Below are 16,626 nucleotides of genomic sequence, written 5' to 3'. Positions count from 1 at the left end.
GTATTAACTAAGCGTGATCCTATAGTTAGGTGTGTCTTCTAAATTATAGTCCAAGCTGTCTGGCCCTTGCAGGTGGTTGCTTGCAGCGTGTTTGTACGCTTTCCTCTGTTGGTAGGTCCAGGTTTGTGGGTCTTGAGGGTTGTCTGCTGCGACTTGGTTGAGCGTAGTGATCTTAATCCCTCCTCCTGGTGTTACTAGTCCTTAGAGTGCAGGTCTCTTGACTTCTTTAAGTTGTCCTGTCTAGAGCATTTTGTTGAGTTGCTTGTTAATTTTGCGTGTGAGCTTCTGACTAAGGCCCCTGCGCATTATTGCAAGGGTCTTTGGTTGTTCTTAGGTTTTCTGTTCCTCAGGGGTGTCGCATATCCCTGTCTTCTTGTAGCCTAACCAGGTTATAGCTAGAGTCTGGGGGGTCTTAGGGTACTATCCTAATTGTTTTTTGCTATCTTAGTAAGTAAGGCAGTTGTTATTATAGCATGCAGTCCATAAGAGTAAGGCGTAGGGGATATCTTTATTAGCAATATTAATTTATTAGCTTTTCTTAGGTACTAGTTAAAACTGCTGTTTCTTAGGTTGTTAGCATTCTCTAGCTATATATCCTAGCCTATTGCAATTGTAGCACTTAAAGTCTTGTGCCTTATTGTCTTTCTAGGCTACGCTAAGGTCTATAGGCCTGCTGTAGTGTCTATAGGCAGTGCTGTTGCAATTCTAGTTGTTCTGCTAGTAGTTTCCTCTAGGGCGCTTAGCTTGTCTGTTGCGCTAAGGGTAGTTCTGCTAGAATTGTTGTTAGGGTTGCTATTAGTACTTCTTAGCTAAGTTAGCTAGTGCTTACCTCTTACCTCTTTCTTTGCGTTGTTTGTAGAGGCAGTTGTTAATCTTAATAGCAAGTTTAGCGTACTAAAGGAAGTCTTCTAGGCAATTAAGCTTAATAATCTTATCTTTGACTTTATCCTTTAAGTTGCTGTAGAACATAAAGATCTTAGTGTCTTTAGTAAGCTTAAGCTAAGCGCAGAGTCTTCTGAATTCTGCAGCATAGGTAGTAGCAGACTTAGTCTAGCGTAGGTAAGCTAAGTCTCTTTCTGCTTGTTGTAATTCATTAGGATCCTAGAATAGGGATTTTAAGGCGTCTTTAAATCCTTAGAAATTAGCAAATATATCCCTAACTTTACTAGAACAATAGTCAAGGGTTTTACTATTAAGGTATTCTTTTAGGAAAGGTTTAAACTATTAAAGGGCTTATCCTTACAAGAAAGTTGCAGCATAAATAACTCTCTTAGTTCTGCTGCAAAAGTTTCCCTAATAGAAATTCTAATAGTTCTTAACTTAGATAAGGAATCCCTTAAGTGTTCCTAAGGTCCTATTATAAGTAATAGGTAAGTTAAGCTTAAGTTTCTTACATCTGTCTACAAGGGTTTAGATAATGTTGCCTATAGCTTAGAGGGTCTAAACCTCCTGCTAAAGGGATGTAGCTTAGTCTGCTTTGTTCTTTAGAATCTTAGTTTGTTCTATAAGTTTGTTAATAAGTTTCTAAGTAGTAGCTAGGTTGTTGTTATTTTATCCTAGCTTAGCGCAAATCTAGTTGTAGACTTTGCTAGTAAGAGAGACTTCTCCGTTAGTGTCAGGCTGGAGTTCAGGTAGACAGAAGTCCTCTATAGTCTAGTTCTCTACTAACTCCTAAGTAAGGTTCCTAGCTTGTTGCTAGCCCTAGGAGCTGGAGCTAGAAGTAGGAGTGTAATAAGTAGCTATTTTATTAATACTGTTTGTTAGCTTTATAGGGTTAACTTACTAAATAGGAGCAATTAAAGTATTACAGTTAGCTTTCTGTAGTAGTGTTTATTAGCAGAAGCTAAGGCAATAAAGCTAGGGAACAGTGCTATAAGTTGTACTAAAAGGATTAGGTCTTTAGAGGATATAGTAATCAGTTGTATACTTAACAAAGGGTTATAACATTAGTTACTAGTAAAAGGTGCTAAGAGTATCTAAGGGGATAATTATAAAGTTGATTGCTAAAGAGCTATAGAAGGTAATCTATCTATGTAGAATAAATGTCCTTATATCCTATTTCTTTTGTTAGTATCCCTAAGGTCCTATTAGTATCTTGGTGGAGTGATTAAGTGTAGTAGGTCTGAGGTGAGCTGCTTACTTAGTGATCACCTTGAGTGATCACCTTATCTCTTGATCACTTTCTTATCATTACGTGACCTTCCATCGTTCTTCTGTTCCGATCTGTAAGCGCCGTCAGCATGCATATGAAGCGTGCTGTCCCCTGTTTCCTTGCGAGGGGTCGTTCCAGGTGGTTATGTTAACCAACGTTTTTCGGGTCGTAACAGGAGGTATATAGTAGTAAGAATAATAGGTAGATGTTATTAATATAGTAAAGCTATATAAATTTAGTTATTATATAACTCCTATAGCTATTAGCAACTAGCAGTCTAGCTTCCTCTTTACCCTAAGGGAGGGTTTAAGGGATAAAGACCTTCTGCAGCTATTTAACTGCAGTATTGTCTGTAGTCTATCTATTCTCTATTGCAGTAAATTGCTATCCTTTATAAGGGCTAAGATCTAGAGGAAACTACTGCTGCTAGACTATCTTACCCTTATATATAATAAGGGGATCTAGGGCATAGCCTAGGGTAGAGATGCATTTAATAATAGATACCTATGCCCTTAATTTAGGCTGTTTCTTGCAGACAGACTTTATCTTAGATATCCCTAGCACTAGCCTATTAGATCCTTACCCCTTAAGGATACTAGTCTTATCTATATTATATCTATTAGCTAATTTAATGCCCTTAATCTCTAGTATAGCAAGATACTTGAACTAGTCCCTAATAACCTTAGTAGATGCTCTATTAATACGTCTAGAGTCTATAGGGCGACTTCTCTAGACCTTAATTAATAGGTTTCTCCTTTTAAAGCCTTAGATCTATGCCTTTCCTAGAGGATCTGTATCCCCTATAGTATAAAGGATCCTTTCTGCAAATACCTTCACCTGCTGATAGGTTGGAGCAAGCCTAAGGGTATGCTGGATTTACACCTATTCAGCCAGCTTAGCCTCTTAGTTAGGGGAGAGCCTCTAAAAGTCGGAAAATGCTAATACCCTTGCTTAGGTACCTTAGAGACAATTATAAAGGGTAGTAACTAGGATGCTATATTTGCAAGCTGCCCTCCTTAGGCTCTTGCTATTATAGACAGCTTGGATTGCCTAATTAACGTCATCTTTAGTATACTAGGCTATAAAGCATAAAGGAAGGTCTAGTGAAAAAATAAGGTTATTTGCATAAGGTATAGAAATGTTGTAATAGTTAGAAGTAGGAGGAAGTAGGAGGCTGGTGGTGGAGATGAGGCATTTTTAGGTGTTCCAAATGGGGGGGTGTTCCAAAAGTGGGTATGTGACGTTACCAGAGCACGAATTGGTAGTCTTCAACTCATCATCGCTTGTACCATCCGCTTGGGAATGCGAAGGAAAGGTTCTCAGCATTTTGGATATTGGTACAGGTCAAAGTTTGACCAGGTGCCACTTCGAGGAAGAAGAAGAGCATTTGCCTTATGTCGTATACATTTCTCCCGACTACAAGTATTTGGCATATGAGACAAAGCCAGGAAGGCAGATAGTTCGATTCTTAAACACTGGTTGTCACTACCGAACTCTGGACTATCCGTCTAACGACAAGGACTGGTCAGATAATTCAGCTTGGCGAGACCTTGTGTTCTCCCGCGATGGAAAGTTCTTGGTCCACACCTGCGGTAACACCATCCATACCTGGTCTATGGCAATGTTGGAAAATTGGAGCTCTGGCCCAGTCGACGGAGTTCAGTCGAGAGGTGAGGCCAGCAATGTCAGTTGCTGCTCGGTTCATCGAAAGATGCCCGAGCATCTTCTAATTTCTTTGGGCAAAGACGACACAATCAAGCTATGGTCGACAAGAACCGGTCAGATGGTTCGGAACTTCCGTCACTCATTAAAGCCTGATTCAAGGTTTGTTGAGTTCTCTCCAGATTTCGACCACATGTTCATGTTGGACAAGAATGGTTGTGGGTTGTGGAGGGCTCGGGACTTTAAGCGCACTTCACCGCCCGAGGCAGGCTCATACCGAGAACAACTTGCAACAACTTCGGCCTCTTCGTTCCACTTTGAGCTCATTGCCGGACTTTGCATGGACAATAAAGAGAGGTGGCGATGGAACACGGAAACGGCGCAGTCTCAGCTTGAGCCCGACTATCAAGCTCCTTCGGCGGCTCTTTCGAATATAAGAGCGAAGGCAAATCATGACCCACTGTCCGCTTACAACGCGTCTTGGCCACATTACATGAGAAGCATGATGGAAAGTATTATGTCCGCAAAGAACCGAGGCAGACTACTTCTGGGCCATGGAAGACTTGCGTTATGCAACAACAGTCTCTTCTGATTTCAGATCGATATCTTTTGCAATCTGGACAGTTAGAACCGGAAATGGAGTCGGCGTGTTGGTGAACGATTACAATATATATGTCCTTGACGAATATAGGGAAACATATGCCAACATCATGTACATGGCACTTTCAAATGATCTTTCCCATATTGTTACAGTCGAGCACGCAAACTATAACAAGAATTTAATACGAGTTTGGTCGATGCCAAGGCGTCAATGTGTCTATGCCATAGAAACCAAACATCTTCTAAACTGTGTCGCTTTCTCTCCGGACGGTCGGTCAATCCTCACCGAACGCGGATCCTTTCGTGTTCCCGACTCAGTAGCGAAAGTCAAGGTGAGGCGATATTCGGACCCTGAAGTGTTTGATTACCCAGAATGGCATGGGTACGGGTTTGACGAGGAAGCGCGATGGATCACTTGGAACGGTCTTAACATCATATCGCTGCCTGGGGCGGCAGCACTTCGTCGCACAAGTTCCAGGGATCAAACTGGAAACCCTTACCCGGTCGCACAGTCAGTCGTATGCGATCTCTTTGTTGCATGGATTGATGAATCGTCGAGGCTATGGATGACTGGATTTTGTCCAACTGAGATGCCTTTTGGTGAATAGAGTGTTTGTGTTGCGCCATATCCCCCCTCGGAGTGAATTGGCTGAGATGCAGTCATCTTATTCGCAGTTGAGCAACATTGATTGCCTCTCTTTTCTTCCCTTATGTAGTCATACAGTATCAGCTGGTGGAATCAACAGAAATGGTCACAATCAATCCGAGCAATGAGGAATCATGCATGAGAAGTAGATGTAACCGAATATTGAGCAGTAAGGCCGGTTGTGTTGATGCGTAACGTATACCCGCAGACGCAACCTGAGCCCTTTTTTACAACGCTGGGCAAACTCTCGATGAATGCCACATGGTATCACAATGCTTTTAAATAACACACGTTGGAACCACACCAAAAATAATAATCGAAAACCAAAAGGATCGCGCGGACAAGCACCACCACCACTACTTCTTCTCCGTACTCGCCGTCGTCTCCGAGTCGAGAGCACCTCCCGGGATCTTACCCTCCATGACGCCGTCCGGGCCCGGCTGGAACTCCTCCTTGGCGACGGGCGGGCCGGTGAAGTTCTTGCGGGCGTAGGCAAAGTACCAGACGATGGCGATGAAGGCGAAGCCGGCGAAGACGACGGAGGCGTAGTTCATGGATGAGGCGTCGACGGGCAGGCTGACGGGCATGCAGAAGATGATGACGGCGAAGCAGATCCAGACGATGCAGATGCAGTTGATGACGGTGCCGAAGCGGCCGAGCGGGTAGGGCGAGTTGGCGACGGCGCGGCGGCGCTGCATGAGGTTGACGAGGACGGGCACGCCGTAGCTCGTCGACAGGCAGATGGTGGCGACGCCGGTGAAGGAGTTGAAGGCGGCGCTGGAGCCGAAGTAGATGCAGCCGAGGACGCAGTCGACGCCGGTCGACAGGCCGAGGGCCCAGAGGGGCATGTCGAGCTTGTGGTTGACGCGGGCCCAGAGCTTGTAGCCCGGGATGGCGCCGTCGCGGGCGAAGGCGTAGGTGCAGCGCGAGGCGGCGGTGAGGGCGCCGATGCCGGCGAACATGAGGATGCCGAGGATGAGGAAGAGCAGGCCGAAGCCGCCGGCGGCGGAGCCGGTGACGGTCTTGAAGAGGAGGCCGATGGGCTGGGAGTTGGCGACGTCGAGGAGCATCCGGATGTCGGGGAGGACGAAGAGGATGGGGATGAGGTAGATGACGCCCGTGACGCCGGCGGCGGCGACGGAGAGGACGATGGCGCGGGGCACCTCGCGCTCGGGGTTCTGGACCTCCTCGCACATGGAGGCGACCATGCCGTAGCCGGTGAGGGTGTAGGCGGCTGGTCGGGTAAGTCAGTGAACCTGTGTCTAGATGAAGACAAGAGAGAGAGAGAGAGAGTAGATGGAGAGAGAGAAAGGGGAGAACATACCTTGGAGGAGGCCGACGAAGAAGGACCAGCCCGAGGGCCATCCGCTCTCGGAGGCGTCGTAGTGCGTGAAGACGAACTCGGCGGATCGCTTGCTCGGCGCCATGACGAGGATGGTGACCATGATGATGAGGACCGAGGCGCCGGTCCAGTAGATGCAGACCTGAGACACGTCAGTCAGTAATTGTCTTGTTGAGGAACTATGGGGATGTTCTTTTTGAACAAGACGCATCATCATCAAGAACTCACCTTGTTGATCAGATCCAGGTAGCGCGACCCAAAGGCGTTCACCGAGGCGCAGACGAGCATGACGGCCCAGAAGCACAGCACCGTCTGCCACTCGTTGGCGACGAAGTCCTCGTTGAAGATGCTGATGGCGCTCAGGATCAGCTGGGCGCCGCTGAAGTTGATGCTCAGGGTGACGGTCCAGTTGCCGACGAGGGTGAGCCAGCCGTCGACGAAGCTGACGAGGGGCGCCCAGCCGGCCGGGGCCAGCATGGCGGACCAGTAGTAGACGCCGCCGGCGGTCGGGTAGACGGCGCAGATCTCGGCGAGGGAGGCGGCGATGCAGAGCGAGATGGCGGAGACGAGGACCCAGCCCCAGAGGACGGTGACGGCCTGGCCGTTGGTCAGGGTGATGTACATGGTCGTGCTGAGGCCGAAGGGCACGGCCATGATGGCGAAGGAGAGGCCGAGGATGGAGAGCATCGAGAGGTTGCGCGGCAGCTCGCCCTTGTAGCCGAGGCGGGCGAGGGCCTGGTCGGCGGACCCGCGGGGGAGGGCTTCATCCATGGTTGAGGTTTAGGTGGTTGTCGTCGTTGTCGTTGCGCGTGGTAAGATGCGAGTTGTGTTTTGCGTAAGTATCTGTATATATTTATATCGATCGTTCGGGGGGTGACAACTCGATCCGAATCCGGGAGGGTGGCTTGTCGATTGGAAGTTTTTTTTTTCTCGCGCGGTATAGCCTTTGACCGTAATTGGTGACGAAAACACACAAAGGCTAGAACCGGGTTCAACGTGGCGGTGACGTCGCGATGCGTCTGGGACCTTATTCTTCACCAAGGGGCCCGTTTGTGCGGGGGAGCAAGATGAGTGAGGAGTATTAGAAAAGGGCGAGAGAGTACGGATACACCTATGTAAAGAAAGGAATCACGTAACAATAAATAAAATAAAAACAACCGCGACTTGGAGAAGCGCGTGAGGTGTATCGAGGCGGAGGGGGGGAATGGGAGGGAACTAGGCCATTCTTTAGTAGTAGCAGCTCAGCTTCGAACTCGAGCAACAATGGCGAGGAGGGCCTGTCAAACTAATCATGTTGGCATCCCCAGGGGTGTGGGCAGGGGAGGTGGGCAGGTCAGGTTCAAGCTAGTCTGTCCGGCAGTGGCCAGCACAGCAAGTGGCATCGAGGCACACACATTCAAATGACACAGAAAGCGCGGTTACGCCCCAATGCAACCCGGACGAGATCGGGGTCTGGTGCCGGGGTTGAGGACCGGGAAGGGGGAGTGGGGGGGGAGTTGCATGGCATAGCATGGCGTAGCATGGCATGGATACACCGGATAGGGACGACAAAGAGGCGAGGAAACACGGGGCCTTACTCAGAAGAGAGGGAGTAACTCGGAGAGACAGACAGACAGACAGACAGACACACACTCAGAAAGAGTGTGAGACAGAGAAAGGACAAGCCCAAAGACAGCCAATCTCTTCTTCCTAGACCGATCCGTCGAATCCGCTTCTTCCCCCACGCCCCGCAAGGACCTGACGGAAGTGAGGAGAGAAAGTGGAAACTGGCCGAGATGGTTGATGCGGCAGCGCATGGATCAGTGGAGGGAGGATGGGCGGCCGGGTCAGGTCAGGTCAGGTCAGGTCAGGTCAGGTCAATCGCCCGTCATCCGCCGTCCGCCGCTCCTCGCCGTCCTTCGCCGTTCGAGGCCCGTTAGTTCGTCCGCGTCCCTAACCGAACCGCATAGGCATAGCATACCGAATGGTAAGTCAGTAAAGTTCAGGAGTGAACTATGTAAGTGTGTGCAATGTGTGTGTGTGTGTGTTCGTCCGGCGAGTTACCCTTCAACCCAGCCGTGTTCCTGCGTCTCGTGCGTCTGCCCATGCTCTCCTGCGTTGGGCTCTCTTTATCTGCGGAGCCCGGGTTCCCAAGTTAGAAAAGGGAACGAGTGGGAACATGTGGGCTTTGTGGACTTGTGGAGGACCGGGGGGGGGGGGAAGGGCGAGGTGAACCAGATTGGGCCGGGCATAGTTACGTAGAGCATACCAGAGCAGAGATACACACATACTGACCCCGACCCAACCCAACCCAACCCACCATCTTTCCTCCTCTTTACGGGGACGGGACCGCGATTATCTCTCTCTCTATCTTGGCCCGGTTTGATGATTGATGGCCGTGACAGGTTTATCCGAGGGGGAGGGGGGCAACGTCGCCCGCGCCTGGTTCGTGCGTATCAGTCAAGACGACACCCAAGGTCCACCCCCGGGGGCTATCCTGAATCATGTCTTTCTTTTTACCGCGACGGCTTTGTTGTCGTCAGCGTAGGCTCGGCCGGGAACCGATATCAGTGGCGGTGTCTCTCTGTGTGTCTGTGGCCTCTGCTCTCCTGGAAGTGTCTCGCGAACTACACAGTAGAAAGTCGGCTGGCTCCCCTGCCTGTACTACCAAACCATGGGACATGCCATGCATGGCTCATACATGCAATGGTATATGTCGAACCGGCCAGGTCGGGGACCTGGGAAACACACAACCACTCGACAACCTTGAACTGATAAACGCGGTCCGCCATGTTCGTGAAACCTTCTAGCTTGTTTGGCCCCCAGTCGTCGTGTGATCGGATACAAGGAAACGCAGCCTAGAGCGCGGTTAATCCAGTCTTGCCCTGCCGCCCTTCCTCACCCCCCCTCCATGATCCTCCGAGTCCAAAAAGGCTTATTTCACAAGCCCGTGATGTCATCCCCGTCTCCTCCCTTCCTTCTCCCTCCTCTTCCAGCCTGTTATCCACGGCCTATGGTCTTCTCCCTCTGGAAGGGGGGATGCGACGCCCCTCTTACCCCAACATCCGGCCCTACTGCAATGGAACGTGCGGTGCAGCAGGTCGACGACGATCGCATTGGGTCGGGGCATCTTGGCATCCTGGGGGACCGCGCTGCATGGTTGTGGTGTGTTGTGTGGTGTGTATGTGTGGGTGTGTGGCTGTTGCTCGTGTGCCCCCGTGAGATCGGACTCGTGAGACTGCCCAGTCAGACCAGACAGATATCTATCTACAATCACATCTACCGGAACCATGGGTAAGAAGAAAAAAGGGGTGTAGCGCGGGTACGGCATGCCATGGCTATCTCGTCCTATCACGACCCTTACCCGCCTCATCTCAGCTCGTCCCAACACAGAAACAGAGGGAAGAGGAGGGGGGAGCCACCGCAGCATCTTATCAGTGTCGTCGAATTGACACCCTGGGCCTATTCTTCAATGTGCTCAGGTCAGGTCGGTCAGCCCGAGGACGCGGTTCGACCAACAGGGACCTGTCGTTGTGCTCGCCTCGCGTGGTGGTTAAACCTAGCAGCCATCGACCCATGCCGGCGCCCCCCCTCCTCCTCCTCGTCTTTTGAGTACAGGTGTGAGTTGGTGTTGACATCGCCGTGTCATCGACGCCTTCAGCCCGTGCTGTTTCGAATGTGGCTTGCGTTGTCCAATGTTCAATATTAAAACCCCGCAAAAACACTGAGCGAGCCCCCCCGTATCATCCAGCGGGGACAGCCCCGATTATGGATGACCGGTGTACCCCTTGCCAAAGATAACGACGGACCCATCGTGGGCCACTCACTCACCCACACTCGCTCACGCTCACGCTCGCTCTCACACCCATTCCGAATCTCACTCACTTCTCTTATCAGCAGTCGCCCCCTCCCCCTGACAATCAGGCATGGAAGACTTCCTATCAAAAAGACTTCCTTCGGCCCTTCTTCCATCAACTGCAAATATCGTGAATCAATGCCCGTAAGCCTTGTTCAATACACACACAACAAATGCACACACACACACACACTCTCTCTCTCTCTCTCTCTCTCTCTCTCTCTCTCTCTCTCTCTCTCTCTATCTCTTCGACCACATACCCTTCCCCCCCTCCAAACTCGATTATCAATGTCTTCCATTCATCACCTGTGTTGATAATGGACGACAGCGCCCCAGAATGCCGGGCAAAAGCCGAGGTCCACTCACTGCCCACGCCGCCCTCAGTCCCCCCCCTTTCCCCCTCTCCTTTCACCTCCTGTTCTCGCGAATCCGCCCCCCTCCCCTCGACACATCCACAGCCCATCGGCCCCTTCCGACCAAGCCCGTCCGTCGTCGCCTCTCCAGTAGCCAAGACTTGAAGACGTCGTAGAAGACTCGAGAGGAAAGACCGTCTCTCCATGACGCTCTCTCTATGGTCGCGAAACCTATGCCATCCCCTTGACTTGTGACCTTTGCAGTCTTTATTGCTCTACTCTAACGAGCTAGTCCTGCAACCACTTCCAGTCTCCCGGATTCCAGTTCCAGGCGTCGCAATGTTGTCCTCAATGTCACCGTGTGTCTAACACTCACCCACATCATCTAGTAGAGGGACTCGAGCCAGAGTCCAAATCCCGTTGGCGATGCTCTCTCTCCCCACCCTCATCCCGGGGCCATCCGGCGAGTCCAGACCAAAGTGGACATGCCAGACAAAATCACACAAGACTTTGATTGCCTTCCAACCGAACGCTGACAACCATTGTGCCGGCTTCTGCATTTACAAGAGTGACTACGGATCTGGGCAACTGAGTCGTCTGTGCTGTTTGCTTTCTTTCCTTCCCTTCGCATGGCGCCGCCGTGTCCTTCATCCCAAGACATCGCGTCCCATCCCGTCTCTTTCTCAATGTCCTCCAGGTGGAAACACTCCTTTTGTTTCTCTTTTGAATCGCTTCTAGGTCCTGACTGGGGACCAAGTTCAGCCGTATCCCAACCAAAACGCCTTGCGAAACTGTAACCAAAAACAACAACATCAACAACATCAAAACACAGATAGCCCACGTTCGCAGCCAAAGTGCCACCCCGTACCGTCCCGTCGTCCCTCGAACACACCCGCTCCTTGGAAAACCCCCTACCTCCTCAATAATCATTTCGGCAGCACCTCCTTCTCTACCGTTTCGTCCACCAGTTTTCGCTGCTTAAGAATCTTGACCAGCTCCGTCATGGTTACTGGCCGCGTCAGGAAGAGATCCATCCCGCTCGCAAACCCCTCCTGCCGCGCACCCACCGACCCCAAACTCGTGATGGCAATCACGATCACGGGCGGTAGGTTGCGTGCTCGCTCAAACTCTCTGATCCGCCTTGTAGCTTCTAGTCCGTCCATCACGGGCATCGTTATATCTGCGCGACGTGTCAAAATCGTTCTTCGGCAAATCATCAAAAGAAAGAGTCACACGCGCGCGTTGACTTACCTATGAGGATGCAGCAAAACCTCTCCGGATGGGATGTGTAGGCTTGTAGAGCCTCGAGGCCGTTGGAAGCTGTTGCGCTCCGCTTGTGAAGCCTTTTCATATATGCCGAGAGAATCTGCCCTTTGGTCAGCATCTTGCACTGTCATTCCACTAAGAAAGGGAAGAAAACGGCGTACCTTGAGATTGATGGCATTGTCATCCACCAAGAGGAACTCCGAGGGCGGCTTGATGGCCGCTGGGGAGGGTGAGGCACCCGAGCCCATGGTGCCCCTAGCCGAAGCAGTCGACATTGAGGGCGCCACCACCGACGCCGCCGGCCGGAATGGGAGTGTCAAGGTGAAGTTGTTGGAGTCTGTTGTGCTGGCGATCCAACTATCGCCCGGCGACTGCGACACCATGTCCGGGGGAGGCGAGGCCACTCTCACCATCTTGACCGTCTCCGACTGCGCTCTGGGCCTCATTGCTAGCGCCTCCGACTTCAACGCCCGTGGGCTTGGGGCCGGCGCCGGGAAAGCGTCCGACAGCGGGCTGACTACCGCCGATTTGACCAACTGGCGCTGCTTCCACCGATCAAGGGCACAGGCCAGCGCCTTCGCGACTTTCCTAGGTCCGGTACTGGGTTGGTCAGCTTGGGCAGCAAATTCGCGCACGCAAGAGAGAGAGAAAGAGAGAAGGTAAAGGAGGAGAAGACCGGATGACTTACGGCTGGGCGATGAACTCCATGACAGCCTCGTGGCGAAGAGAGCGCCTGTATGACGTGGCGAGCTTTTGTGCGGCTTCGGCGTTGCCGCAGACCACGACAAGCGGTATATCGACACCTCCCGTCTCTGACAGGCCGAGACCCTTGAACGCTTCCTCGCTGCAAACCACCAGGTCCGCACCGGCCGAGTCTTGGCTGTCCCGGTTGATCTTGACGTCCATCCACTTGAAGGGCAGACTCTCCACGGGAAGATCGAGCCCGCCGGCGCGAAGCTCTTCCGATTCATCAAAACCCCTGCTGAATCCCTGAACCGACAGTCGAGTGCCGGCCAACGTTTGCAGGTCGGCCGAAAACTTCCTTCCCCGACTGCTGGCCTTGCGCGATAGCACAAGCGGCATCGAGACCGTGATGCTCGTTCCGTGGCCCACTTGGCTTCTCACACTGATCGTTCCACCGAGACCCGTGACGATTTGCCGGACGAGGCTCAGGCCGAGACCGGTGCCCGGCGCAAGGGCGTCTTCCTGGGAAAAGGGGGTAAAGAGCTTGGTGTGAAGGAACTCCTCGCTGATGCCCTTGCCCGAGTCAGTCACGGTGAGCACAACCATCGACGCCGACCTAGACGACTTGTGCACCACTTCATCCTGTCTCAGCTGCACCTTGATGAACCCCTTGGACGTGTACTTGAGCGCGTTTCCGAACAGGTTCATGACGATGCGACGGATGGCACCCGGGTTGGTGTGGAATACCCACGAGGACTCCGGGTCAATGTCGACGAGGATCTTGACGTCCTTGAGGCTGGCAGGTGGGCTCTCCGAGCTGCTTCGCCTGTGGCCCAGACCATCCGACGTGGCGATGGCATCCAACTTCTCCTGGGCCGGCGTGGGTGGGCCCGAGGAACCATGGCGAGCCAGCGAAGATGCGACCATATGGTGGAAGCTGTAGCCGATGAAGACGCTCTCGATGACTTCCTCCACGAGCAGGTCGAGATGTACATCCGACACTAGCGTCATCATGCCCGACTCGATGGATGCCGACTGTTCTGGTCGCAAACCGCGTCCTGGTCCGTTGTTCTTGCGCTGGGACTTGGACGCTCGCAGGAACGTGTTGACTTTGCTATAGTCCAGCAGCTACATTGTTTTTGTATTTTGTCAGCGTGTGCAAGCAGAGCAGAGCAGAGCGTACGAGAGAATGATAGGGGGGTGGCGCTTACATGATCAATAGTATCGAGCAGCGTCTTGCCCGATATCTCGATGGTGTGGATGACGTCAACCTGGAAAGCATCTAGCTGGGTATCATGGAGGAGCTCCGCCGCAGCGACGACCCCGTGCAGCGGCGATCGGAGCTCGTGACTCAATGATCCCAGGATGTCCGTCTTCGCCCTATCTGCCAGAATGGCGTCGAGCCGAATAACCTCGGACATGGTGACCATTCCGAACGCTCGTATGAAGGGTAGGTCTGCGGCTGGCGTGAGGATCCGGGTCGCGCTCTTGCTCCAGACAAAACCCCCGGCAAAGCATCGCTCTTTCGACGGATCCGACAACGGAACCACCGCCACACTCCTCGCGCCCGGGAAGACGTCGATGATGGTCCTTGCCTCGTTCCTCTTTGTGAAGTATGAATGGGCCGCCTTGCTCTCGGGTCGCGCCAGGGGCTGTTCGGTCTCTTCTGTCGGCGTGACATCGGCGTCATCGCTCTCGTAGTCGGCAGCGAGCCAGTTCCCCGTTTCGTCGAAGCTGAAGACCTTTCCGTTGGGGTACCTCTTCAGCAACCTCCTCAGGAACCTCTCGCGCAACGTCACCCGGCCAACCTGGGGCACGTTCGACCTGTTGGCAACGTCGTCCATGATCGAAGAACCCCCAAAGCTCTTGCACCATCTGTCGTTAGCATCCTCGGACCGTTCCGAGAGGCTATCTTCACTGCTCGAGAAATTGCGATCAGCCACCTCACTCGGCCTCCGCGGCCCCGTTACCAGCCCGCCGAACGACCCGATGCTGGCATCTAGGAAAAGAGCGCCGTCTACCTCGAGAGCCTTCCTGATGACATTAGCCGCCCGCGAAAATATCTTGACGGTTGCCGATAAGTGCGGATCTGGCGGGGCCGTGCTCGAAGTCGTCGTCGCTACCGTGGCTGTCGTTGCAGTGGTTTCCATAGAGTCGCTCGAGTCGACCTTTGTGGGAGACTCCATCGGTTCCGGTATGATTGGGTGGATGCTCGGCCGGACGAGGGCGGCGGCTTCGGAGGATGTGGGCGATGGCGGGTCGGTCTCAGGACGCGATACTGTAACCCCAGTAGGATCGAAGCCATTCGGGGACGGCCGCGGGGTAGGTCCTGCCGTCGGAACGGGGTCGTCTCTCCCCTCAATGAAGTTGCCCAGGCCCTGGACCATACGCTCGCTACGGCGGTAGCTTTCGTTGACGCGCCTGGCATGCAGATAATCCATGATTGTCCGTGACATGTCCCGCAGGAACTGTACCGAGTCGGCATCGAGCCCGGAGCGCGGGCGGTCATCGAAAATGCAGTATACGCCAATGTTGATACCTTTGGGAGATCGAATGGGGACGCCCGCATAAAAGCGGTTGTACGGGGCCGCATTGATGTACGGACGATTGCAGAATCGCCGGTCGGCTGCAAGATCCGGGACTACGGACACGGGAAGCTCACTCTCATAGGGGGGCGCCGTCTGGAGTCGCGTGCTGGGTGTCTCTTGGTCTTGGGTTGCTCCTACCAACACATGCTCGCATATTCCGAACGTACGAGGGATGGCCGTCCCACAGAGCCAGAGGTGGTTTTGCGTCGGGTACTTGGTATTCGGCGACAGTGGCATGGAACGGGTGGCTTCGGCGACCACATATTGGTGTTGGCGATCGAACAGGGAGATCAGAGCTCGCGAGGCGTTGAGTCGCAAGGCGCCCAGCTGCGCGAATGCCGTGAGGCCTGTGTCGGTGGACGAAGAAATAGAGGAAATGGGGATTGGTCGGTCGGGGTTGTTGAAGACGGCGCTGGGGATGTGGAAAGAATCATATCTTGGTTTACCAAAGTTTGTCAGCCACCAGGTCCTCGACCTCTGAGCTTCGGGCGGAGACAGGGTCGCGGAGGGGATACATACTTGAATGTCTCCCATTCACGGGTACCTTCAGGTATCTTGTTCATACTTCATGCAGGTCGTCTTGGAGTGGGATGATACAGGTCGTCGTGCCCATGATCTGCCGGACGGACTGGTTTGCTCTGGGACGACGGGAAACAGAGGTCAAGAAAGAGGCTGATTGATGTAGTTCTGATGTTGTTGTTGTTGTTGCTGTTATTGTTACAGGCCCGTTGTCAACGACGTCGTCAGGGGGAGAAAGAGAGAGAGAGGAAGAGAGAGAGAAAGAGAGTATGTCAGGCCAGTTCAGATCTGATCAGGTCAGGTCAAAATCAAGACCAACATGGAGATCAGAATCAGGGTCACAATGATGAGAATTAGGTCCAGGTATCGAGGAGCCAGAGCATGCACCGAGGGTGAGGCGGCGGGCTTGTCTGAAATGCCGCCCCTCCCCGCTGAGGCAAAACAGGGATCCCAGCAGCCGGGATGGCCGTTGTTCAAGACGGCTGGGGGGTGGGGAGGGGGTGTATGATGCAGTGGGAGGGACAAGAACATTTTGGCTGGCGGGCGGTCTCGCGGCAGCAAGCGTCGACCGAAGGCGCACACTAAACTAGTGCAAGGACAGTCGGTCGAGAGAGAGTGCCTAGCAAGCCTGGGAGAAGGAGAGTGTTCGTGGGCTTGCAGGGCCCAGGCCAAGGCGGCGCACATCCTTGCCTCGATGGGAAACCGGTTCTTTGGGCGGTTTGGAGATTGGCCATTGCAACCCTTGAGGGAACCAGGGAGTTCAGGCGTAGCCCAGTCATTCCGTGGGTCGTCATGTGGATGTTGAGGTGCGCCGCGCTGGTGGGAATGGGCTATGTCTCTCTTTCCCCTCTGTCTCCCCGTCTCTCTCTCTCATTCTCTCATTTGCCCATCTGTCTTCGTTTTGCCTGGGTGTGTGACGCTCGGAATTTCCGACTTGCGCTAGAAGTTAGCGGCCGACGAAGAAAGCGTGTAGTTTGTC

General features: G+C 52.9%; 2 protein-coding genes across 2 annotated transcripts; both read right to left on the bottom strand.

Annotated features, from left to right (window-relative positions):
- Window positions 1-5,217: 5,217 nt before the first annotated feature.
- On the bottom strand, window positions 5,218-7,622 carry CDEST_14943 (Putative amino acid/polyamine transporter I). The gene is made up of 3 exons (XM_062931099.1): window positions 6,631-7,622; window positions 6,385-6,544; window positions 5,218-6,294 (listed from the first exon to the last, which is right to left on the bottom strand). Exons 1-3 carry the CDS (start codon window positions 7,171-7,173, stop codon window positions 5,417-5,419), a joined length of 1,581 nt encoding a protein of 526 aa, XP_062787150.1. The 5' UTR covers window positions 7,174-7,622; the 3' UTR covers window positions 5,218-5,416.
- Window positions 7,623-11,110: 3,488 nt separating this feature from the next.
- CDEST_14942 (Putative signal transduction response regulator, receiver domain, histidine kinase/HSP90-like ATPase) lies at window positions 11,111-16,160 on the bottom strand. The gene is made up of 6 exons (XM_062931098.1): window positions 15,648-16,160; window positions 13,752-15,564; window positions 12,545-13,668; window positions 12,018-12,456; window positions 11,842-11,956; window positions 11,111-11,770 (listed from the first exon to the last, which is right to left on the bottom strand). The coding sequence occupies exons 1-6, from the start codon at window positions 15,689-15,691 to the stop codon at window positions 11,517-11,519; spliced, it is 3,789 nt and encodes a 1,262-aa protein (XP_062787149.1). The 5' UTR covers window positions 15,692-16,160; the 3' UTR covers window positions 11,111-11,516.
- Window positions 16,161-16,626: the final 466 nt, after the last annotated feature.

Source organism: Colletotrichum destructivum, chromosome 10 (assembly GCF_034447905.1).
Source record: "Colletotrichum destructivum chromosome 10, complete sequence".
Lineage (NCBI taxonomy): Eukaryota > Fungi > Ascomycota > Sordariomycetes > Glomerellales > Glomerellaceae > Colletotrichum > Colletotrichum destructivum.
This window is presented reverse-complemented; position numbering and strand designations above follow the sequence as displayed.